Genomic DNA, 24,055 nt, shown 5'->3' with positions numbered 1-24,055 from the left:
AAATATGCACAAGCTTATTCGGTTTATACTGTGAGCGAGATAAGTAAGGTCCGCGCCTATATAAGCAAGCCGTTTATAGCGTGACTGTTGTCATTTTTAAACCATTTTTTACTTACTTTCTCTCTCCTTTGGACATTTCTGTTGATATTATTGAGGTACTCGAACCTTATGGCACGCAGATGCATGAGATGATGTCATTAACTGCCTGAACGCAATGTGGCATATCATTGGAGCGATCAACTTTCAGGTTAGTGTTGTTATTTTCCTGTTTTAGTTAAATAAACATATAGTTATAGTTAGGGTATTTTTATAGATTTAGTATCTGTTAGGTGATGTAATGTATTCTTATTAAGTGTTAATTAATTAATTTAATTTAACTTATTAGTTAATTTAATTTATTTAGTAAATGTTTATTACATTTTCTTATTTCTTTAATTTGAATTTTATATTTTTAATTTTAATTTTGAATATGTTAGATAATTTGTTTTACTGAATATTTGTTGTAATACTGTTGGATAAATTTTTTAAATGTTTGATTTTTAAAGTTAATTATTTTGAATCCAACTAAATTATGAAATATGAAATAATTATTTTTTATAATTTTTATCCTTTTATTTGAAATATAAAATTTTACTTTTGAAGTATATTTGTTATTAAAATGTTAATTTTTTAACAGAGGCCTCGCCTACTAATCCCTAGGTGAGTGAGCCATATTCTTGCACTACCGAACGCCATTCTCTCTTACTGAAGGAGACTGGGTGTGGCAACACGGTGCAGTTTAGGGACTTTATGTTTGACAACCTTCTGATTACTGCATTCGTGGAGTGTTGGCGTCTAGAGACCCACACTTTTCACTTGCCTTGGGATGAGTGCACCATAAACCTATAAGATATTGCGTACCACATTGGATTACGCACGCACAGAAAGCTAGTGGGTGAGTGCTTGCGTGACTTCCAGATATGGTACTCCAATAGTACACGAGGTGTTACATCCTGTTGCTGATCAGGGATTACCTGATGATAGAGAAGTCAAATAATAAGGTCCATATCAGGTAGTTGCCATTATTAGAAAATTTCAAGAGGTGTGGCGGTCTATTTTTGGGATTCACTGTGTTTGCATAGAGGTGCCACTCATCATGCTCTGCAGCACATCGATCTATCAAATGCCCATCATAGTACGGTATCGCTCAAAAGTCATATATTGTTTCGAGACAACAACTCTACAATGCTTGCAGCAACCTCAGCACCTTATTATATGACTTCTCCTAATTATTGTATATCTGTGCAATTGCCTTTTACTTCGCCATCCAAACTTTTCTGTATGAGGGTTTGAAGTAATAACTTTGCCTAACTGCACCTTGTAGAACAGAGATAGTAATTGATGGGCTGGAGTGAATAAGGGGGCAGAATGACACTACAAATAAGGTTGTTGTCCAACTGTCGATGGTCTTGAGATATAGTGGAGGCTAAACATGTGTGCACATCGCCAAATTTACGTACCTCCCTAATGAATAAAAATATAATCGGTAGGCATTCAAAATTAAAATATTTATGATAAATAAGAATATACATTACAATATAAAGTAAGGCTTATCAATATTCGAGATTTTGTCGAAGGGCAACACAGAGACTCCAAGGATATCCTACTGCAAATTGCTTGTAATGCACACAGTACTTTACTTTGATCGATCTGACTCCACAACTTGATACTCAACACTTCTTCAAATGTTGTAATTCTTCACACTTGCATGATTGCCTCTCTGCTTTTGAATCTATGACCAATGCGAAACTTCACATCATCGTCTATCTTGTAATCGTTTCCACCCATATTGAAAAATAGAGTTTTCTCATACATTGCGTCCAGATCCAATGTATGATAGTGACTGGGTACAATTGATAACTCTGGAAATCTGGAATTGGTTGCGGGGCAGGCAAAAGATAGCAAACTGAAGCACTGACCGGAGTTTCTAGTACAAACTCCTCTTCCTCATCATCCTCAAAAGAACTACTATTGTTGCTAACAGTAACATACTTCTCATCGGCCTTCTCACCATCCACGTCTATGTCTACCACTGGACTAACACAGTGCAGCAGTAGTGGTGCAAGAGGTAAGTCATCTTGGACGAAATTCGAATGGATAGAACAACTACCAACAACATCACCAACTTCTAGAGAAAGCTCTATCACTTGTTCCGCTGTGATTCTCCTATGGATATCAAACATGAGGCGCACATGCTCATCGCCATTGAGTCAAAATAGACGAAACCGAAAAACTCTGTTTTCTATCAGTACTAGCAATCTATACCTAATTCTTCCAACTTCTTTTGCCCCGTTAGCACCAAAGTTCGTCAATATTAGATTCTTTAGCTCAAACAAAGAATTTACTCTCTGAGTGCGCAACTGAATAGGATTATCACACTCAAATATAACCCTAGTGTCACTGTTTCTCATATGACAATTGGGATACACACTTACAACAACATATCCACTACCGCTAGATATTTTTACTAAATTTGTTGAAGAAAAGAGAGGAGAAGAAGTGAAATATTTGTGGAGAATACAAATGGTTCCAAAACCTTTTATAGTTGTTCGAAATTTATTGTACTTTATCTTGTTTACCGTGCAAATAAGTTAATTTTTCTAATATCTCGTTTACAGTGTAAACGAAATAAGTTTGTGCATATCTCCTTTACAGTATAAAAGAGATACGTGTTAATTGCTCTCCATCATTTATCATGTGTGCAAACGTGATACATGCAACGACAAATGAATCTTATCTCATTTACAGTGTAAACGAGATAAGTAAAAGAACACAAATGATAAATAGACTACAAATTAACTATATCCGTAAATAAAATATTTAATTTATTTATTTAAAAAAATCCCACTATATTAGCTAAAAATAATGGACTTAACCATCTAGTTTCTTAAAAGTGTTACAACTACAATTATTTGATTAGATGTTTGAATGATAGTAAAGTGTATTATACTATTAGCTCAAAGCAATTAAACATTTTTTTTGAATAAAAAAAAGAATTCTTATTAGAAACTATAAATTATGGTTTAGAATTGGACCGAATTGGCTTATTCAACCGCTTAACCGGAAATTGGCTATTGGATTGGTTCAGTTCGGATGAAAAATCGATTGGTAACAAAATCTGTCAAAGAATCAAAAAATTGGTCAAAGAATTGGTTAATTGGTTTGATTTTTTAGAAGTAATCGATTTAAAATAACAAAGCACAAAAAAATTATTTTTTTTCTAAACAAATATATTTTATACATAAATATATTATTTTATTATATTCGATTCAATCTCAGTTGAATTTCGATTGAACTTCTAACTCTATCAGTTTAATAACCAGTTCAATTTTTAGAACCTTGCTATAAGTATGTAGTATGTACCACCTATGATGAGGTTCCCCTATAAGTAAACATGCATACATATTAGCGATAACTTTTTAATCAAGGTGTGGTTGTCGGGTATAATGCATCATCAATCATCAAATGGAATGACGAAGTGTTTAATTTGTGATTGTTAATCTGCGCAAGTTGATCTTCTTGTTTCAGAAACAAATGATGCAGAATCTTCCAAAACACAACTGATCTTTGATGTTTTTGTACTCTATGCTAATGCTAAAGAAGGGTCACTGAGCTGAGCTGTGTCCATGTTAATCTTAGGCCTACCATTTTCCAATTATGTGGAGGAAATCAAAGCCTTATCTTTCCATTTATCACACTTCATCTCACAACCTAAAGAATTCTAATTAAGCTCAAACCACCAGAAAGAAAAAAAAAACGTGTAATTGAAAGGACATAAATATATAACATCAAGGAAGCTTCAATTCTTAGGTAAGAACCAAACAATTTTAAGATTTGGAAATCAATAAAACATGACAAACATGGCATTGTCGTTCGAATACTGGCTCTTTCTTTCTTTTTTTTTTTTTTTTTGCTAAAAAGGAATTTTCCTTGGTGAAAATGGAGTAAGATAAAAAGGATGAGTAACAAAAATGTGTGCATACTAAAAGATCATTCGCTAAATTAACCGTCATGTATTTATATATAGGGAAAGTATGAGGAGCCAATGAAATATTTATACAATGTATACAATGGAGGTTTATGGAATATTAGAGATATAATCATTAGTGTTACATTTTTCTATCAGTTGAAGTTTTTGGGATGAGCGGTATCACGACATGGTATTAGAGCGCTGGATCCGAAATGTCAAGAGTTTGAACCTTGGTGAACCCTAAAATTAATTTAATTTTTCGAAAAGATGTTTATTATCCCTAGTACTCGGATGGTTATTCTAGATAGTATAGGGGATGTTCATTTTATAACTCAATAACCCATTGTACACATTGTACAAATAGTCCATTGTCTCCCTAGCGGGATCTATATATATATTAATTTACATATTTTTTTAATTAAATAATCAGCTGTAAGGATAATCAAACTTGTTATATATATTAGAATAATCAAACATGTAATATACTAATAATCAAACTTGTTTATAATAATATAATAAAAAAATTTATAAAACATGTCAAATACATATTTCTATATGCAACGACTAATGAATGGTTGATTTTTAATATACACGAACATAATTGGGCAAGTAATAAACTCTTTTTATGAAAAATGGACGAATTACTTTGCATAATTTGTTCACAGTTATATTAGTAATATAATATGTAAAATATTTCTATGAAAATTAGATGCTGTCTTAGAAATATACACGGTCAATGTGAGGGACCACTTTTAAACTTAATTCATGGCAGGAAATTTTTAAGTAGAACTAAAACTAATTTCAGTGAAGTATTTATGAATTTTGAGAATTAAAGCATGCACTTGGATAACAAAAAAGATTTTCCTTTTCGAAATATCTTCAGAATTCCGAGATATTTTCTTAAGGCATACCAAGGGTTGCCCTTGGAGCACAACATCAAAGAGTAAATGGAACCCTTTTTTTTTTTGGGACTTGAATGGAACTTTTAAGATTCAGAGCTACACCTCTCATTGTCACAACTCACAACAAACATATATCACGGGAATAGATCCTCTTGCGAGAAAGTTTTACGAAACTATATCGTGTTTTGGTCTTCGCTACTGATTATTAGATATTTTTTGTCAATCTCATACTTAGCCCCACTTTAATCATGTAAAATTTTCAATGAGAAGATCCAATCCGAGTGTATTACACTCGAAGCTTATGCAAGCCAACAAAACTAGTGAGATATTTAATAACATGTTACAGCTTACAATACCTTTCAAAACAAAAAATGTTATAGCTTACAATGAAAGACTGAGAAAGAAAAGTGGCATAATAATTCCAGACAATATGTTCATTTTATATTTATCCATCCTATTCAAAATAGCCCCATATATGTATGCATATATTGTGCTACCTTGTAACAGCAATTGTTCTAACTGATACTGTTTCCTTTTACAGCAATGAAGTACAAAGTTATCAAGTATGTATAAATACATGACATGATCCTCAGAGGAAAACAACCAACATGGCTAGCAGCTTAAGATTCAGGATTCAGCAATGGGATAAACAGATCCAATTCGATTGCCGAGACGGTAGCACTTGATATTAACTGAATATGGACCCAGCTGAATGTGGTTGTCCTCCTCGCCCACATAGAAACAGAGGGTATACAGAGCAATTTCAAATTCAGGGCTCACTCCCACCAAAGTGCTTGATACAGATTTTAGAACATTATTCCATTCAAACTGAATTGTCAGAAGCTGTGTTTCTGAGTCTGGCTGTAAGTAACAACGGCAAAGAACATTAACGATGATGATAAGGTTAATTACTTACTGCTCAAAGTATAACTGTGCTTAACTAAAAACTTGGACAAAAGAACTAATAAAAACTGGTATGGAATAAAACAGAGCTATGATTATAATTTATAACTCAGTAGCTAATTCTTTTTTTCTTTCTTTTCATTGTGAAAAGATTTCTTGAGGAATAATTTTCAATATGCATTGATTTCTAGTCATGCAGAAGTGAGAAGTGGAATGCTTGAAATAATAGTCATTTGAAAATAGAAAACAACAGATAATCACTCACAATTTCACCACGTCTACGGGGAAAAATATAGCCTTGATAATCAACCCTCCCTTTTGCTTCTTCAAGGTAAAACTGCGAAGGATATGCTCAATAAATGAGATGTAATAATGACAAGAACAAGATACATAAAATTTCAAACTAAAGAAACAAAATATACCATGAAAGCCGTCATCTATCTTTTAGCAACAATATAAAAAAGGACAGCATGACACTACTGCAAAGTTTCATTATCTTTCTCTGTGAAGCTACTCAACATGTTACAATATCACTAGGTTCGGTGAATAGATCAACAGAAGAGGAACTGCCTAACAAATGCTATCAAAATGAGTGCTTAAAAGAACTCTGAATATGACTTCTGACATCCTAAGAAAATATACCATAAATTTGACATTAATTATATAAAGATCTTAAGAGGGAAGGGAAAAGAAAAGAACATCACACCTGCAGCCAGTTATGAAAGCCAGAAACTTCACTGTTGTTCTTGATTTCTCCAACAAAAACATGTTCGAAAGCAGAGGAGGAACCAGATGTTCCCCCACGTGAATAAAGGTCAAACCACAAGCTGCTAATCATTCTTTTGAATTCTTGAAAGCTCCCTGATGCAATACCCTTGGACACAAGATACTTGTGCAGATATTTGATTGGTGCAGTTCTACTAATTTCTTCAATGAAAGAAGCTTGCTCTTGCCTCTCTTCAGACGTGACAACTTCCTTACTTCCTTGATTCGGGTTGTAGTTATCTAGAAGAGAAAGAAACCGCGCAAAAGTAGGCTTTCTGAATACATCATCGCTAACCCAAGTAAACAAGCAACCCTCTGCCATATCTTCCTTTTGGTAAGCCTTCTTTCCTTCGCCACAGTCAATTTCATAATCCTTTCCCGGTACCAAACGATTTAAATCGAGGTCCCACAGTTTGTCACATGCTTTAGACAAATCATAAAGCTCGTCGTTCGAAGGCTCCGCACGACCACCAACATCAATATCATTAGAGTATTCTTGCTCATCAGGTGGTAGTTTATAGTTGTTCCAATTATCCTTGGGAACCTAAATCAAGATGGTAAGGTCTATTATTAAGATAGTGATGCAGCATACATGTTCAGGACTAATACATCATCACACACTTGCGACAAAGTTAACATGGGGCAAACTCTTTTAAATTCATACAAATCACTCAAAGCGCATCTCTGAGTTTTATTTCTGCTTGATGTATTGATTAAAGTTAAAAAGACAAACCTTGTGTTGTTGCCGCCTTGAAGGTTTGCCAACAGTCTGCCATCCATCATTGTTCTCTTCATCAAACTGCAAAATATAAAATTGATTTCACCAATATAGTTAAATTTCATTTTCACCAACAGCATCAGCAAAAAAAAAGGCCAATAACCAAGTTCCCTCGATGTGTTTGATGTTCATACTATCATGAAACCTGATTTTCAAATGTTCAGCCAATGGATCATTTATCATGTATATAATCTCTTTTATTTTAAAAAGGAACTATTTCTTCTAATACTCCTATCCTATAAAAATCTGAAATTGTAAGCAGAGAGAGCAGAAACGTTTGGATCAAAGCAGTGCCATATGAAAGTGGGCACACAATCAGGAGTACAAGAGCTTGGTGTTTGGATCAAAGCAGTGCCATATGAAAGTGGGCACACAATCAGGAGTACAAGAGCTTGGTTTTTGAATGTGATTCTGTTATCACAACTTTATTTTTCATTAACAAATATAACAAAGTGTAATCTCATTACAGAAGCAAACTATATCTATCACACCCTATGGAAATAAATAACTAGAACAATCTTACTTGCTACATGCATGATGAACATAGTAATCAACATGTATTATATATATTTTAGGGCTAAACCACGCCATATTTCTCGATGTCAATAAGCATAGTTTTAAATTATAATCTCAAGAAAGACTCGTGATGAGTTTGGAAAACTCTAATTTAATTTTGATGATGAACAAACATTATTAAAATAATTAATTACAAAATTATTAATTTGATTTTCATTTAACATATGTTAATTAATAATTTTGTGATGCAGGTTTTTAATATGGGTCGAAAATGAAATAAAATGTTGCAAGCCCAAGTGTGAATTTATTTCTCAATTCAGCATTGATTCAAAAATATTCAAAGATGTATGGCTGAATTGTTGTGATGTTAATTGGACCAGATTGAATCTTGTTATTACAAGCCCAAAATTAAAATTGCATGAAGGCAAGCATGATGGGTCCGAAATTAAAGAAAATGGGCACAATGCATTTATTTAAATAAAACCCATTCCTTTAATCATGTTACAAGCTTCCAACGGAATCCAATGCTAGTGGAATTCAAATTTCACTAAAGTAAATTTAATACTAGCATTGGAAACATGAGAGAGAGTGTCATTGATTGATTAGATGGCTAGCCTTAATGAAGGCACGCTACTCAGCAAAGAGAAAAGCAAAAAGCAACTCACCTTTCATTATTTTATTCAAACTAAATTAATTGCTTCTCTTTCTACTCTAACTACTCTCTCATTTTTCTTCTTCCTTCGGTCAATAACCAGGAAGCCATGGAAGCTACACTCACCGAAAAGAAGAAGCTGCATGCATCAAGACCATCAAGTTAATGATGGCAAGAAAAAGAAAACCAAAAGTATGCTGTGGCTGAGATAATCACCAAATGTAGTAAGATTTGGTGAGGTAATCTCGGATCCTTCATACTCAAAAAGAAAGAAGAAGATTCGGCCAGCAAGGAAGAGATTCTTGGAGGCATGGCTTGTCTTTGATTCTGCTCAACTACCACAGGAAGTAGCTAGAGTGGCGAAGTGATGGAAGAGGCAGAGATTGGAGCAGATGAAGTCATCATCATCATGAAGCATCAAGGGCCAGAAATTCATCTTGGAGAGGAAGCCAAGGATGGAGCGCTCGGATTGATGAAGAGTGATGACCAAGGAAGAACAAGAGGTATTTGCATGTTGGGTTTTGCATGAGTTTCCTCTTCTCTCTCTGTGGCCGAACCGGTTTGTTTTGAAGGAAAAGAAACTAAGCTCGGTTTTGTGTTTCAACTGTGAAGGCTTCACTTCTCTATAAAAGGGGTGATCAGTCATGGTTTGATTCAAGGAAAGAAAGTGAGAGTGCAAGGGACAGAAGTCTTATAGCTACCTAAGCTTACAGATTTTCTTCTCCTTCAATGTTTTCTGTTTTGTAATTTTTCTGTTTAATTTTGTCATGTCTTGAGTCTCATGGAAAAAGGCAAACAGTAAGGTTTGTATGAAAAAGCCATAGAGCGGAAAAAGGCAGAGAGTGCAAAATTAAAGGAAAAAGCCATAGATGTCTTAGAGTTCCTTTGTTCATCTATGTTGTGTTTCATGATTCTGTGGGAATCCCCTTGTAAGTTGGGTTAGCACTTTACAATTTGTATTCTGGAAGATTATAGTGAAATTCCATCATGTTTGTGATGGAGACTGGATGTAGGCTGCACTGCACTTAGCAGCTGAACCAGGATATATCTGGGTGTAATCTTTTCTCTCTCCTACTCCATTTCTATTTCTACTGCACATGAGCTAAAAATAAAAAATTGTCTCATGCCAAATGACGAGACAAAATGAAAAAGTCTCGTGGCTAGGGACGAGATAAAAACAGAAAAGTCTCCTCTAAATTCAGCAAGTGTTAGCAAGCAAAAAGGGGGCTACGATTCAACCCCCCTCTTCTCTTAGCCACTGAAACCATCAATTGGTATCAGAGCCAGGTTTCAAAGAGATCAAGCTTTGCAGCTTGGAGAAAAGATCCTCATGGCAGAAAGCAGTGGCTCAAATCTGGTGTCCGACAATCTCACAGAAGGACAGTCAAGCAATAGACCGCCTCTTTTCAATGGGAAAAACTATACCTATTGGAAGGAGAGAATGAAGATCTTTGTGCAAGCAGTAGACTACAGGCTTTGGAAAATCATTCTAGAAGGATTACAGTTTCCTACTAACACAAGTGCTGAAGGAGTAGTCACTCTTAAACCAGAAGCAAGCTGGACCGAGGAAGATAGGAAGAAAGTGGAGCTAAATGCCAAGGCCATAAATTTACTCAACTGTGCTATCAGCCTCGAGGAGTACCGACGGGTATCACGATGCACAACAGCAAATAAAATCTGGGATAAATTACAAATCACTCATGAAGGAACCACCATTGTTAAGAAGACTCGGATAGACATGTTAAACAGGGAATATGAAATGTTTACAATGAAGGAAGGAGAATCTATCGATGAACTGTTCGAACGGTTCAATACCATCACTGTTGGCTTGGATGCTATGGGAGTAACACATTCTGATTCTGTGCTTGTGAGAAGAGTGCTGAGATGTCTCACTAAAGAGTGGGAAACAAAAGCTTTAATTATTTCTGAGAGCAGTAATCTTGATTCCATGACACTTGATGATTTGAGAGGAAATCTTTTTGCTTTTGAAAATACTTATTTAAAAAGAGAGTCAAAAAAGAAAGGAATTGCATTTTCTTCTGTTACTAACCTTCTGGATGATGAATCCAATGATAACTCATCTGAAAATGAATTTGTGTTGTTTGCCAAAAAATTCAGAAAAATGATGAAGTTCAAAGGAAAAGGCAGCAGCTCAAGGAACATGAAGAAAGACCTTAGCAAAGTGACCTGTTTCAACTGCAAGGAAATGGGACATTACAAATCTGGTTGTCCCAAGTTAAAAGGGGAGGAGAAGAAAAAAGGAGGAAAGAAGAAAGGTCTGATGGCATCATGGGAAGACTTAGAAAATGACTCGGACAGTGATGAAGAATCTGAAACTAAATCACAGCCTTGTCTCATGGCAAATCATGTAGATCAGGTATTTTTTCAAAACCCTGACACTGAAGACCTTCATCTTATGATAGATCACCTCTCTGAAAAAATAAGATATTTTCTGACTGATAATCAAGATCATAAACAACAAATTTTCATTCTTAAAGCTGAAAATGATTTTCTCAAAGAAAAGCTAAGGGAGGCCGAAACTGCTTGTGATCTTGTGGAAGTAAATAAGCAGTTGAAAGCCCAAATTAGAAGCTGTGAAAGTGATCACTCGGTAGTTGCGTATGTAAACTATTTTAAGGAAAATGAAGAGTTGCTGGAAAAAGTTAAAAATCTTGAAAATGACTTAGCCAAATTTACTTTCAGTTCTGAAAATCTAAATCAAATTTTGGCTAGTCAAAAACCACTTTTTGATAAAGCTGGTTTGGAATTTTATAAATCTGATGAGAAAACTCCTTTTAAAGATAAACCTTCTGCATCCAATGACACAAGGTTTCAATATCCCACCTATTTTAACAAAACAGCAACTCCAAGGTTTTGTAGGTTGTGTAACCGAAATGGTCACTTTCCAGTTCAATGCTTCTTTGGTGAAAGAATGATTGGTGATAAAGTTTACAAAGTTGTTTTTGATTACAATGATTTGGGACATAGGAGATTATTTAACGTGAAAGGATCCAAGAAAATTTGGATACCTAAGGTCACTTGAGCTTATTTTGTAGGTATGCCTAGCATCCAAGAAGAAAAAAAATATGTGGTACATGGATAGCGGATGCTCTAGGCATATGATCGGAAAGACAACCTTCTTCATAAAGCTTGATGAATATGATGGAGGACTTGTCACTTTCGGTGATGATGCAAAAGGAAAAATAGTGGCTGTTGGGAAAGTGGGTAAAAATTTCTCATCTTGTATAAATGATGTCCTTCTTGTACGTGGCTTGAAACATAATTTACTTAGTGTTAGTCAATTATATGATTTGGGTTTTAAAGTTATTTTTAAGAAATTTGTTTGCTTAGTTGTTTGTGAGAAAACTGGAGATGTTCTATTTGAAGCTAAAAGATACAACAACGTGTATGAATTAACTCTTGAGGATTTAAAGGAACAAAATGTAACATGCTTTACATCTCTTGAATCTGAAAAATGGCTTTGGCATAGAAAGTTGGGTCATGCTAGCATGTACCAAATTTCTAAACTAGTCAAAAAGAATTTGGTTAGAGGAATTCCAAACATCAAGTTTGATAAGAATCTTACTTGTGATGCTTGCCAATTAGGCAAACAAGTAAAATACTCTTTTAAATCAAAAGATGGAATCTCAACCAAGAGGCCATTGGAGATGTTACATATTGATCTTTTTGGTCCTACTAGAACTCAAAGTTTAGGAGGTAAACACTATGGTCTTGTGGTGGTAGATGATTATTCTAGATTTGGTTGGGTACTTTTCCTTACTCATAAGAATGATGCATTTTATGCCTTCTCCACCCTTTGCAAGAAAATTTAAAATAAAAAGGACTTGAAAATTGCCCATTTAAGAAGTGATCACGGAAGAGAATTTGAAAATCAAGACTTTGAAAAATTCTGTGATGACTTAGGGATTTCTCATAATTTTTCATACCCTAAAACCCCCAACAAAATGGGGTGGTTGAAAGAAGGAATCGAAGCCTTCAAGAAATGACTAGGGCTATGTTATGTGAGAATGAAATTCCTAAATTTTTATGGGTTGAAGCTGTGAACACAACATGTTATGTTTTGAATAGAACAATCATTAGAAAAGGGTTAAAGAAAATCCCTTATGAGCTATGGAAAGGAACCCTCCAAATCTTAAGTACTTTCATGTTTTTGGATGCAAATGCTTTGTTCTTAACAATAAGGAAAATCTTGAAAAATTTGATCCAAAATCCTATGAAAGAATGTTTGTTGGATATTCCACCACAAGCAAGGCCTATAGAGTTTATCTCAAAGAATATAGAACCATAGAGGAATCCATACATGTTACTTTTTGTGATTCTAACTTAATTCCCAATACTGTAAAGGATAATGATTCAGATTGTGAAGAAGATGGAACAAGTAAAGAAAATTCCAAATCTGTGCAAAATGAAAAATCTGTCAACCCAGTTTTGTCTCGTCAGATTGGATGAGACATTTTCATTTTGTCTCTTGAGCAGACACGAGCAACTAAAACAGTGAGACCACCAGAAGTTCATCAAAGCTCTATACCTGTCCGAAAGCCTAGAGAATGGAAGTCTATGAGGGGTTATCCTCATGACTTCATCATTGGTGATCTCTCTCAAGGTATAACAAGATCCTCCACCAAAAGGCAAACCGAACCTAGCAACTTTGCTCTCTTGTCACAAATGGAGCCCAACAATGTCAAACAAGCTCTTGAAGATCCATCATGGGTCAAGGCCATGCAAGAGGAGCTTGCTCAATTTGACAAGAATGAGGTTTAGACATTAGTACCTCATCCGGATGGTAAGAAGGTAACAGGTAATAAGTGGGTATTCAAAAATAAACTTGGTGAGGATGGACAAGTTGTTCGTAACAAGGCTAGATTAGTGGCCCAAGGTTACGATCAAGAAGAGAGAATAGATTTTGATGAATCTTTTGCTCTGATAGCTAGAATGGAAACAATTAGGTTGCTTCTTGCCTATGCTGCCATAAAGGTTTCAAAATGTTTCAAATGGATGTCAAATGTGCTTTCCTTAATGGCTTTATTGATAGAGAAGTGTATGTGGCTCAACCCCCCGGTTTTAAACATAAAGATTTTCCAAATCATATTTTTAAACTCTCAAAGGCCCTTTTATGGCCTTAGGCAAGCTCCAAGAACTTGGTATGAAAGGCTTAGTGCCTTCCTATTAGAAAATCATTTTCAAAGGGGAGCCACCGACACTACTTTGTTCATTAAAGTTTCTAATGATGACATCCTTCTTGTTCAAGTTTATGTGGATGATATTGTGTTTGGATCGGCCAATGAGTCCTTGTGTGAAGAGTTTGGAAAACTCATGACTAGTGAGTTTGAAATGAGTTTAATGGGAGAGCTAACTGTCTTTCTTGGCCTCCAAATTAAACAAACTCCTAGTGGTACTTTTATTCACCAAGAAAAGTATGCAAAAGAACTTATCAAAAAGTTTGGCTTAGAAAATTCTAAACCAATGAGAACACCAATGCATCCAAACAATAAACTTGAAAAAGATGATGATGGCAAAGATGTGGATGAAACACGATATAGGGGAATGATTGGTTCATTAATGTATCTTACCTCCTCTAGACCGGATATTGTTCAAAGTGTAGGTGTATGTTCAAGATTTCAATCTCACCCAAAAGAATCCCATCTATCGGCTGTTAAACGCATCATTAGATATATTAAGGGAACATGTGATTATGGCTTGTGGAATCGAAAATCTGATGATTTTTGTGCAGTAGGGTTTTGTGATGCAGATTATGCGGGAGATAGAGTGGATAGAAGGAGCACTTCCGGCATGTGTTGCTTCCTTGGAAACTCACTCAACATGTGGTCAAGCAAAAAACAAGCCACAGTGGCTCTATCCACAGCTGAAGCTGAATATATTTCTTCATCTGCTTGTTGTTCACAATTAATTTGGTTAAAAACGCAGTTGGAAGATTACAAATTAAAGATCAATAGTATACCATTATTTTGTGATAACATGAGTGCAATAAATATTTCAAAAAATCCTGTTTTGCACTCAAGAACAAAGCACATTGAAATCAAATATCATTTTATTAGAGAACATGTTCAAAAGGGTACTATTGATATTCAATTTGTAAAATCTGAAGACCAACTTGCTGACATTTTTACAAAACCCCTCTGTGAAGACAGATTCTATTCACTAAGAAAAAGCTTGGGAATGTTTGATTTAAGTTTTGTTGATAATTTGTGAATCCCTTTAATTCTGTTTGGTTTTGTCTCATAGGAAAGCAGGAGACAAATTTCAGGATGTGTTGAACGGGCCATGATACAGGGAGATATTGAACTGAAGTTAATTATTTTGGACCCCACCAAATCTCTTTGACCTCACTCTAACCTATTCCTTATTTTTTTAAATTATACTTTTGGAAAGTTGTCAAATTAAATTTTTATCCTTCCCTCACACCTTGATTCTAGGAACTATTTTTCACTTGTCTTGTATTAGTATGGACTGCATTGTTTTTTTCTCATTTTTTTTTGCAAGGTCCCTTCTTGATGACAAAAAAAAAGAGGCTGAATTGAAACTGTTATATTTCATTGATTTGTTGCACTATTTTACAAACCTGTTTTGCTCTGTTTTGTGTTTTGATCTGGCTCTGTTTTGAGCACTTTGCGTTAGTAGATTGATTTCGAGTTTAGCTTTGATTGTCATGTGCTCAAATACATGTGTGCTGACTGGACCATTATGTTTTGGTGAAAAACAAATATTCTGCCTTTTGTATGTTGTTTTCATTTATTTTGCGGTGTCCCTTGATGCCAAAAGGGGGAGAAATGGTGCTGAAAATTGAAATTGAGAAAGAAAGTGCTGAAAAGTGAAATTAACAAAATAGGGATGAAATCCTTGTTTGGAAGGATTTATGATCTCCCTCGTTTTAAGTTTCAATATTTTGTTATGATTATGTGTTTGATGTTAATAATGCATCTAATTGATGCTTGCTATTTTGGATTGATGCTTGCTGTTTGATGCTTGCTGTTTTGTGTTGATACTTGATGCTTTAATTTTATCTTGGTAAAATGTTTACTGTGTTGATGATATAATTTACTTACCTTGATAAAATGATTGCTGAATTTTCTTTAGCAGTTCCTTTAAACTGTGATTTGAAAATTGTTATGGTTTGAAAGGATCAAGCTTGATTAAAAATATTTTTCTTACCATAATTACTTTGCTCTGATTTGTTGATTGAAAAATATTTTTAAAATAGATTGAATAGCAACTTATTTTTCAAAGATATTTTGATTAATTATTTTGTGTGTTTGAGCAGGAAATCAAATTATTGATAACAAATGAGTTTTGTATATCATTCAATTCTGCTCATAAATCAAGCATTCAACATTTCAAAATTAATATGTTGAATAACATTGTTACTTCAAGCTTGATTTCAAAATTGTTACAGGTTAATGCTTCCCTTGGTAAAATAAGCATACATTAAGGGGGAGCCATGTGACATTTAGAAAGGGGGAGAAATTCAAATTCAAATGGAGTATTCTTTACTCAATCTTTAAATTTATTTCCATTTCAATTTTAATAATGTTTGTCATCAAGGGGGAGATTGATGAATTTGAAAAATTCTAATTTAATTTTGATGATGAACAAACATTATTAAAATAATTAATTACAAAATTATTAATTTGATTTTCATTTAACATATGTTAATTAATAATTTTGTGATGCAGGTTTTTAATATGGGCCGAAAATGAAATAAAATGTTGCAAGCCCAAGTGTGAATTTATTTCTCAATTCGCATTGATTCAAAAATATTCAAAGATGTATGGCTAAATTGTTGTGATGTTAATTGGACCAGATTGAATCTTGTTATTACAAGCCCAAAATTAAAATTGCATGAAGGCAAGCATGATGGGTCCGAAATTAAAGAAAATGGGCACAATGCATTTATTTAAATAAAACCCATTCCTTTAATCATGTTACAAGCTTCCAACGGAATCCAATGCTAATGGAATTCAAATTTCACTAAAGTAAATTTAATACTAGCATTGGAAACATGAGAGAGAGTGTCATTGATTGATTAGATGGCTAGCCTTAATGAAGGCACGCTACTCAGCAAAGAGGGAATCAAAAAGCAACTCACCTTTCATTATTTTATTCAAACTAAATTAATTGCTTCTCTTTCTACTCTAACTACTCTCTCATTTTTCTTCTTCTTTCGGTCAATAACCAGGAAGCCATGGAAGCTACACTCACCGAAAAGAAGAAGCTGCATGCATCAAGACCATCAAGTTAATGATGACAAGAAAAAGAAAACCAAAAGTATGCTGTGGCTGAGATAATCACCAAATGTAGTAAGATTTGGTGAGGTAATCTCGGATCCTTCATACTCAAAAAGAAAGAAGAAGATTCGGCCAGTAAAGAAGAGATTCTTGGAGGCATGGCTTGTCTCTGATTCTGCTCAACCACCACAGGAAGTAGCTAGAGTGGCGAAGTGATGGAAAAGGCAGAGATTGGAGCAGATGAAGTCATCATCATCATGAAGCATCAAGGGCCAGAAATCCTTCTTGGAGAGGAAGCCAAGGATGGAGCGCTCGGATTGATGAAGAGTGATGACCAAGGAAGAACCAGAGGTATTTGCATGTTGGGTTTTGCATGAGTTTTCTCTTTTCTCTCTGTGGCCGAACCGGTTTGTTTTGAAGGAAAAGAAGCTAAGCTCGGTTTTGTGTTTCAACTGTGAAGGCTTCACTTCTCTATAAAAGGGGTGAACAGTCATGGTTTGATTCAAGGAAAGAAAGTGAGAGTGCAAGGCACAGAAGTCTTATAGCTACCTAAGCTTACAGATTTTTTTCTCCTTCAATGTTTTCTGTTTTGTAATTTTTCTGTTTAATTTTGTCATGTCTTGAGTCTCATGGAAAAAGACAAACAATGATGTTTGTATGAAAAAGCCATAGAGCGAAAAAAGGCAGAGAGTGCAAAATTAAAGGAAAAAGCCATAGATGTCTTAGAGTTCCTATGTTCACTTTGTTGTGTTTCATGATTCTATGGGAATCCCCTTGTAAGTTGGGTTAGCACTTTACAATTTGTATTCTGAAAGATTATAGTGAAATTCCATCATGTTTGTGATGGAGACTGGATGTAGGCTGCACTGCACTTAGCAGTCAAACCAGGATATATCTGGGTGTAATCTTTTCTCTCTCCTACTCCATTTCTGTTTCTACTGCACAGGAGCTAAAAATAAAAAATTGTCTCATGCCAAATGACGAGACAAAATGAAAAAGTCTCGTGGCTAGGGACGAGATAAAAACAGAAAAGTCTCCTCTAAGTTCAGCAAGTGTTAGCAAGCAAAAAGGGGGCTAAGATTCAACCCCCCTTCTCTTAGCCACTGAAACCATCAACTCGAAGTTGCAATTTTCCGTTTACTTCAAGCTAGCATCTTAACAATAGGCGCGAGGGAGGGCGGGGGTACGAAAAAGGAAAAGGAAAAGAAAACATATATATTAACCTTCTTGTGTCTGTTGGAACTCTGAGATTCCCACTCTTCTTGCTTTGGACGATATTGCTCCTACAATATGATGACAGCAACACCATCAAAATCAATATTAGATAACTGAGATCAACTCAGGGCTTATACAGGAGGACAATACTCATCCAACTCATTTAATTAACAATGAACATGAATTCACCCACCCTTTGAGGCCTGTAGGAATCCCCATAACTATCGTCGTGCCGCTGCTCCTCCTGCAATAATAACAAACTAATGAAGCAAAATTAAATTGTTCATATGTTGTTGGGGTTGAATTCGATGAAGCAAATGACAAGATTAATTGAACAAGTGGCAAAATGGGACCTTCTGTGGTCTGTTGGAAAGTCTAGAACCCTGTTGGCGCCACTCCTCCTGCTCATAACGAGGCTCCTCCTGAAAAAGTCTCTATTACTCGCAATGATTTGGCATAGAATAGGTAGGGCAAATTGCATTCACATCATTGACGATAACTGAAATTCACTCATCTAGTATCTATTCGTCCGAGTTCCATGGATCATAGCAGACCTAAGTGTTATGTCTACGATTTACATAGATTTAAAGGTCTCATTTTTACAAGATACAAGAATACTACCAGAATCATGGTGTATATTTCATAAAATCTCAGTGCGAATTACACTCATCATCCTTAAACCTCAAATTTAATCTTTACATAGGTATTTAGTGTCACACTATACCATATGAAAATCTCAAATGTAATTTTACCCTGAATTTCACAGTAGCAATAATTATTCATGCAATTCGAATAGAATCAAATCAAATTCCACAAAACCTAAATGTCTGTACTTTGGGGAATACACGTTTGATTTTTTGAGACGGAACAAAAATGTATTTGGATCTGAAGGCAGGTATAATCACTAAAGACACTGATTATTATTTTCGTTGTATTTCATTTGTGTTCTGAATCTGATTCTAAAACCAAAGGGGGAATTGAAATAACCTGTGAAGTCCAGTTGTGGTGTCTGGGAGGAGGATGATCTTGCGGATCCTGATCCTGATCTCCGGAGACGACCTCAGCCCAGGAGGATCTAGACCGTTCATCTCGGGAATCGCGGCGGTTGTTGCGGTCGTCATTGTCGTCGTCACCAAGGGCAGCATGGACCAACCCCTTGATCAAACCCTCCATGATCGTAGCCTATGTAATGTACTTTATGTTTCAGTTTAAGTTATCATTGCTGATGAGGATTTAGGCTCAACTCAATTGCGTGAGAGAGAGAGAGAGTGTGTGTAGGTGGGAGTGGATATTGACAGCTTAAATGAGTTGGTTGAATGAAGACAATCATGTGGTGCTGATTTGGCGCCTTATATTCATGACTGTTGCCGACAGGATCAAGGTAATTCTCTATCCTGAATATCCATCCACGTAGAACACAAAAAAGTGACTAATTAAATCTTGGACGTAGGTGGAAATTTTCACCTTCAATCATCACTAGTGTGTGGACATCGGCGATGTACAAAAGAAACGTCTCTGACTTTTTATTTTTTATTTTTACTAACGTATCAATAAACATTAAAATGGCTATTGTTTCCCTCTTATATTTATTAATTACATATAAAATATAAAAATTAAATTAGTTAAAATGATAAATAATTTATAATTTAACTAAAAGATGTGAAATTTAAACTTTAAAAAGAATAAACTATTTGTTCATATCTTAACTCGGGAACGATGTCGGGTCCTATAAAGATGAAATGGTCGACTCTAACTGACCTCTTAGAAGAGGTCGGTTACCAACTAAGGAGCCCAAGGCTTCGGGCACCTAACGCAGCAAGGTCATTGCTTCTAGAAAGTAGTGAATAAAAAGATAAGATCTCAACAAACTCCCAAGATACGAGATAAGATAAGATTATCGCCCCCAGAAAGGTCATCAAATTCTACTATAAATACACTAATAACCCCAGGTATAACTCACGTTCTAATCTACTAAAAACCTGCCTAAAACCCTTACTAACTTAAGTATCGGAGTCTCTTGCAGGTACCATCCCCCACTTCCTCATGAGTAACTTGGATAGGCGGCACCTCGACACCAAACAAGTCGGACACTGCCGTATAAAAGAGCCTGAGCCTCACGTTCAGACTCGACCCGACGTTTCAGGTAACCCTCGAAATATTGGCGCCGTTGTCGGGGACTTGGAAGTCATCCCAAAACCATGGCGGACAACCAACTAAACAATGGACACATTGCATCCGTACCTGAGGAAGGAGCACAGATGGATGATCATATCGTCGTGCTTCCCCCTCCACCACCACGCACGCAGGAACCCCACGGGGAGACACCCCCCAAAATCCTCATCCGAAGAAATCTCACTCCGACGCATGCCATCCCGAAGGGAAAAAACACCCCCAACAGTGGAAATACTGAGCATGGTCCATGGACAACAAGACCGCTTGAGACAACTCGAACGCGAGTGGTGCGGTGTTTCTAACCACAGACTAACCGGCAAGTGCACCGGGTCATACAAAGTAATACCTTACGTGAGTAAGGGTTGATCCCACGAAGATTGATGGATCAAGCAACAATGATTGATTGATTGGCTTAGTTAGGCAAGCAGAAAAGGATTTTGAGATATTCAAAAAGTTTAAGTTCGAACTCAGAATATCAAAAGGATAGACAAATAAATAAGTTGGGAATAAAATATGGAGAAAACAGTTAAGGTTTCAGAGTTATCTATTTTTCTGGATTAACTTTTCTTACTAACTATTTTAATCATGCAAGATTTAATTCATGGCAAACTATATGTAACTAGACCCTAATTCCTTAGACCTTTCTAGTCTCCTCTAAAATTCATTAACTGCCAATTCCTTGGTCAATTAATTCCAATTAGAAGGTGATGATCAAATTCCAGTTTATATGCCACAAGAATCCTAATTAGGCGCATAACGCCTTCGAGCAAGTTGTAGCAAGTGACAAGGCCCCAAGAGTGTTGATTGTGGGAATGAATTCCAGGGTCCCAAACCTTGCTTTTACACCCGTTTTCTTGTGGATCACCATTGTTCCCACCGGGTGGCAAGTGTTCTGAATTCTCACAGAGACATGCAAACAACCTTCTAGACCCATTCAATTTAGCTCTACACCAATCCTTGCATTTCAATTTGGAGCATGCAACCATATTAAACCTTGCTTGACAACTCTTGCCACTAACCATCTTCCTCTTACTCTTAATGTCGCAAAGAGCTCTAAGTTGACCATCCGTCTCCAGTAGCCCATATTCAAGTGGGAAAGTAAAGGTTAAGGATAGGAATTTTATCCACTTGTTGTATTGGATGGTGATGGCTTTGGAAGAGGTCTTGCAAGCTCCACTCCCTTGTGTTCTTCTTTGAATTCTTCTACCTCTTTGCAAGCTTCCTCAATTTCAACCTCTTCCTCTTGGTAGCTTTCTTCTAATTCAATCTCTTCTTCGTTGCTTGCCAAGGGCATGGGAGGTTGTGCATCTTTCTCTTCTTCCATATGTGAGGGTGAAAAGTTCTCTAATTCACTGGAGTATAAACTCCTTTGATTGGTTTCCTCAATTTCTTCCATAGGATCTTGCATTGTATCTCTTGGGAAGGAATTTGCTTGTTCCTCTTCCTGGTTCTTGATCATCGTCTGCATATATTTCTCTACATTTTTTACACTTGTCTTTATATCATGTAGGAATTCTTTCATGAGAAGCTCAAGATCTGATGGTATTTGAGATGAATAAGGAGATGATGGCTCTTGATATGCATAAGAAGGAGATGATGGTTATTGATAAGTGTAAAAAGAGGATGATTCTTGGTATGAATAGAGAGATGGTGGCTATTGATATGGGTAGAAAGATGACGGTTCTTGATATGGATAGAAAGGTGATGGTTCTTGATATGAATATGGAGGTGGTGGCTCTTGATAGTTGGAACATGGAGCATTGAAGTTTCTTTAGTTTTGACTTTGCCAACCAAAATTTGGATAGTTCCTCCATCCACCATAATATGAATCACTACTTGGGTGTGAGTAGTAACCCATGTGATCTCTCTCCATTATTTTTCCTTAGCACAAAATACCAAAAAGGATTAAATGCACCATGTGGTAAACAGGAAAGCAAAGAAGACAGAATAGAAATTTATTTTATTTTATTTATTTTTTTGAAAAGGAATAAAATAAGAAGAAAAAAATTCGAAAATAAATGAAAAGAAGTGAACTATAAATTCAAAAATTAAACACAGAAAGATACTAGGATTTTAAAAAAATATTATTATTACTATTTTTTTTGAAAAAATAACTACGGGGACACTAAACTTAATTTCAAAAATTAAGAGAAAAAAATTTAAATAAAATAAATAAAAATATTTTTTTGAAAAATTTTAAAGTAAAATATAAATAAAATTAAAAATAAAATGCCTAATCTAAGCAATCAAACAACTAATAGTTGTTAATCACAGTCAATTCCCAACAACGACGCCAAAAATTTGGTGCGGTGTTTCTAACCACAGACTAACCGGCAAGTGCACCGGGTCGTACCAAGTAATACCTTACGTGAGTAAAGGTCGATCCTACGAGGATTGATGGATCAAGCAACAATGATTGATTGATTGGCTTAGTTAGGCAAGCAGCAAAGGGTTTTGAGATATTCAAAAGGTTTAAGTTCGAACTCAGAATATCAAAAGGATAGACAAATAAATAAGTTGGGAATAAAATATGGAGAAAACAGTTAAGGTTTCAGAGTTATCTATTTTTCCGGATTAACTTTTCTTACTAACTATTTTAATCATGTAAGATTTAATTCATGGCAAACTATATGTGACTAGACCCATACCTTCCTAGTCTCCTCTAAAATTTATTAACTGCCAATTCCTTGGTCAATTAATTCCAATTAGAAGGTGATGATCAAATTCCAGTTTATATGCTACAAGAATCCTAATTATCCAAAAATAAGGGGATTATATGTCACGTATCCCGTTAAATACAAATAATTAGAAATTCAGGATAATATGTTTTCAAGCTGTTGTTTAAGTAAAGAGCTTTTCCAAGTTATACAAGAACTCAATTAGAACATGGGTCATACTTCCGTTCCACCCAAATTCATAAAATAAAGAACGAAAATAATTATTAAAATATAAATCAAAACATGAATTAAATTAGAAAGAGCAAATGAATCAATCCATACAAATAGACAGAGCTCCTAACCTTAACAATGGAGGTTTAGTTGCTCATGGAATGCGGAATGTAAATTTGTATAGAATTTCCTAAGGGAATCTCCTAATGGAACCTCCTCCAATGAAGAGAAGTCTCCCTCTTTTATAACTAATCCTAATTAATTTAAAATCTAATATCTAAAATTAAGATAATATCTTTTTCTATTTTAAAATCAAATTTGAATTTAAATCAGAATTAACTAACTACTCTGCGTCTTGTAACGTGGGGACCACTTGGCTCCACTGGATCCGCGCCTAACTTGAGTGCTAAAATGGGGCCCAGAAATCACCCCAGCGGTTTCTGCGTTTTCTGCACGTGGCGCATGTCACGCGTACGCGTCAGTCACACGTATGAGTCGATGGTCTTTTTCGCAAGTCACACGGACGCGTCGGTCACGCGCACGCGTCACTGTGCAATTCTTCAAATCACGCGTACGCGTCAGTCACACGCACGCATCGTTGTGGAAAGCTCCAAATCACGCATACACATCGCTCTTTGCTGCCATCTCCTTTGATTCTTGTGCTGCAGAAACTTCACCAAATCCAGCCGAATGCTACCTAAAATAAACAAAATTGCAAAAGACTCAAAGTAGCATCTATATTGGCTAAAAGATAATTAATTCTTTATTAAACTCAACAAGTTAGATGCAAATTCACTAGGAAAAGATAGGAAAGATGCGCACGCATCTGCGAGGTTGAGCAACAGCGAGAGGTCGAACGAAAATTGAGAAAAGAAGTAAGGCGGCGTAGGGAGATAGAAGAGAAACTCCAAAAGATGGGAACCAACCTCAGAACCCGGCCTACAAGGTCAGGGTGGGACGAAAGTCCCTTAGGGGGGCAAGATCCGTTCAC

The 24,055-nt window shown here is 35.6% G+C and overlaps 1 protein-coding gene across 2 annotated transcripts; it reads right to left on the bottom strand.

Annotated features, from left to right (window-relative positions):
* Nucleotides 1-5,210: 5,210 nt before the first annotated feature.
* On the bottom strand, nt 5,211-19,352 carry LOC130962197 (uncharacterized). Of its 2 annotated transcripts, none has more exons than XM_057888338.1 (8): nt 18,992-19,352; nt 18,358-18,405; nt 18,198-18,248; nt 18,013-18,072; nt 7,313-7,378; nt 6,521-7,123; nt 6,080-6,151; nt 5,211-5,772 (listed from the first exon to the last, which is right to left on the bottom strand). In XM_057888338.1, exons 1-8 carry the CDS (start codon nt 19,175-19,177, stop codon nt 5,539-5,541), a joined length of 1,320 nt encoding a protein of 439 aa, XP_057744321.1. In that variant the 5' UTR covers nt 19,178-19,352; the 3' UTR covers nt 5,211-5,538. The 2 variants fall into 2 exon arrangements, with proteins under 2 accessions (XP_057744321.1, XP_057744312.1); XM_057888329.1 differs by having other exon boundaries at nt 18,358-18,426; nt 18,992-19,343.
* Between the last annotated feature and the right edge of the window lie 4,703 nt (nt 19,353-24,055).

The sequence above is a fragment of the Arachis stenosperma genome, chromosome 1 (genome assembly GCF_014773155.1).
Source record: "Arachis stenosperma cultivar V10309 chromosome 1, arast.V10309.gnm1.PFL2, whole genome shotgun sequence".
Lineage (NCBI taxonomy): Eukaryota > Viridiplantae > Streptophyta > Magnoliopsida > Fabales > Fabaceae > Arachis > Arachis stenosperma.
The sequence above is the reverse complement of the archived record's forward strand: the minus strand, read 5'-3'. Positions and strand labels throughout refer to the sequence as shown.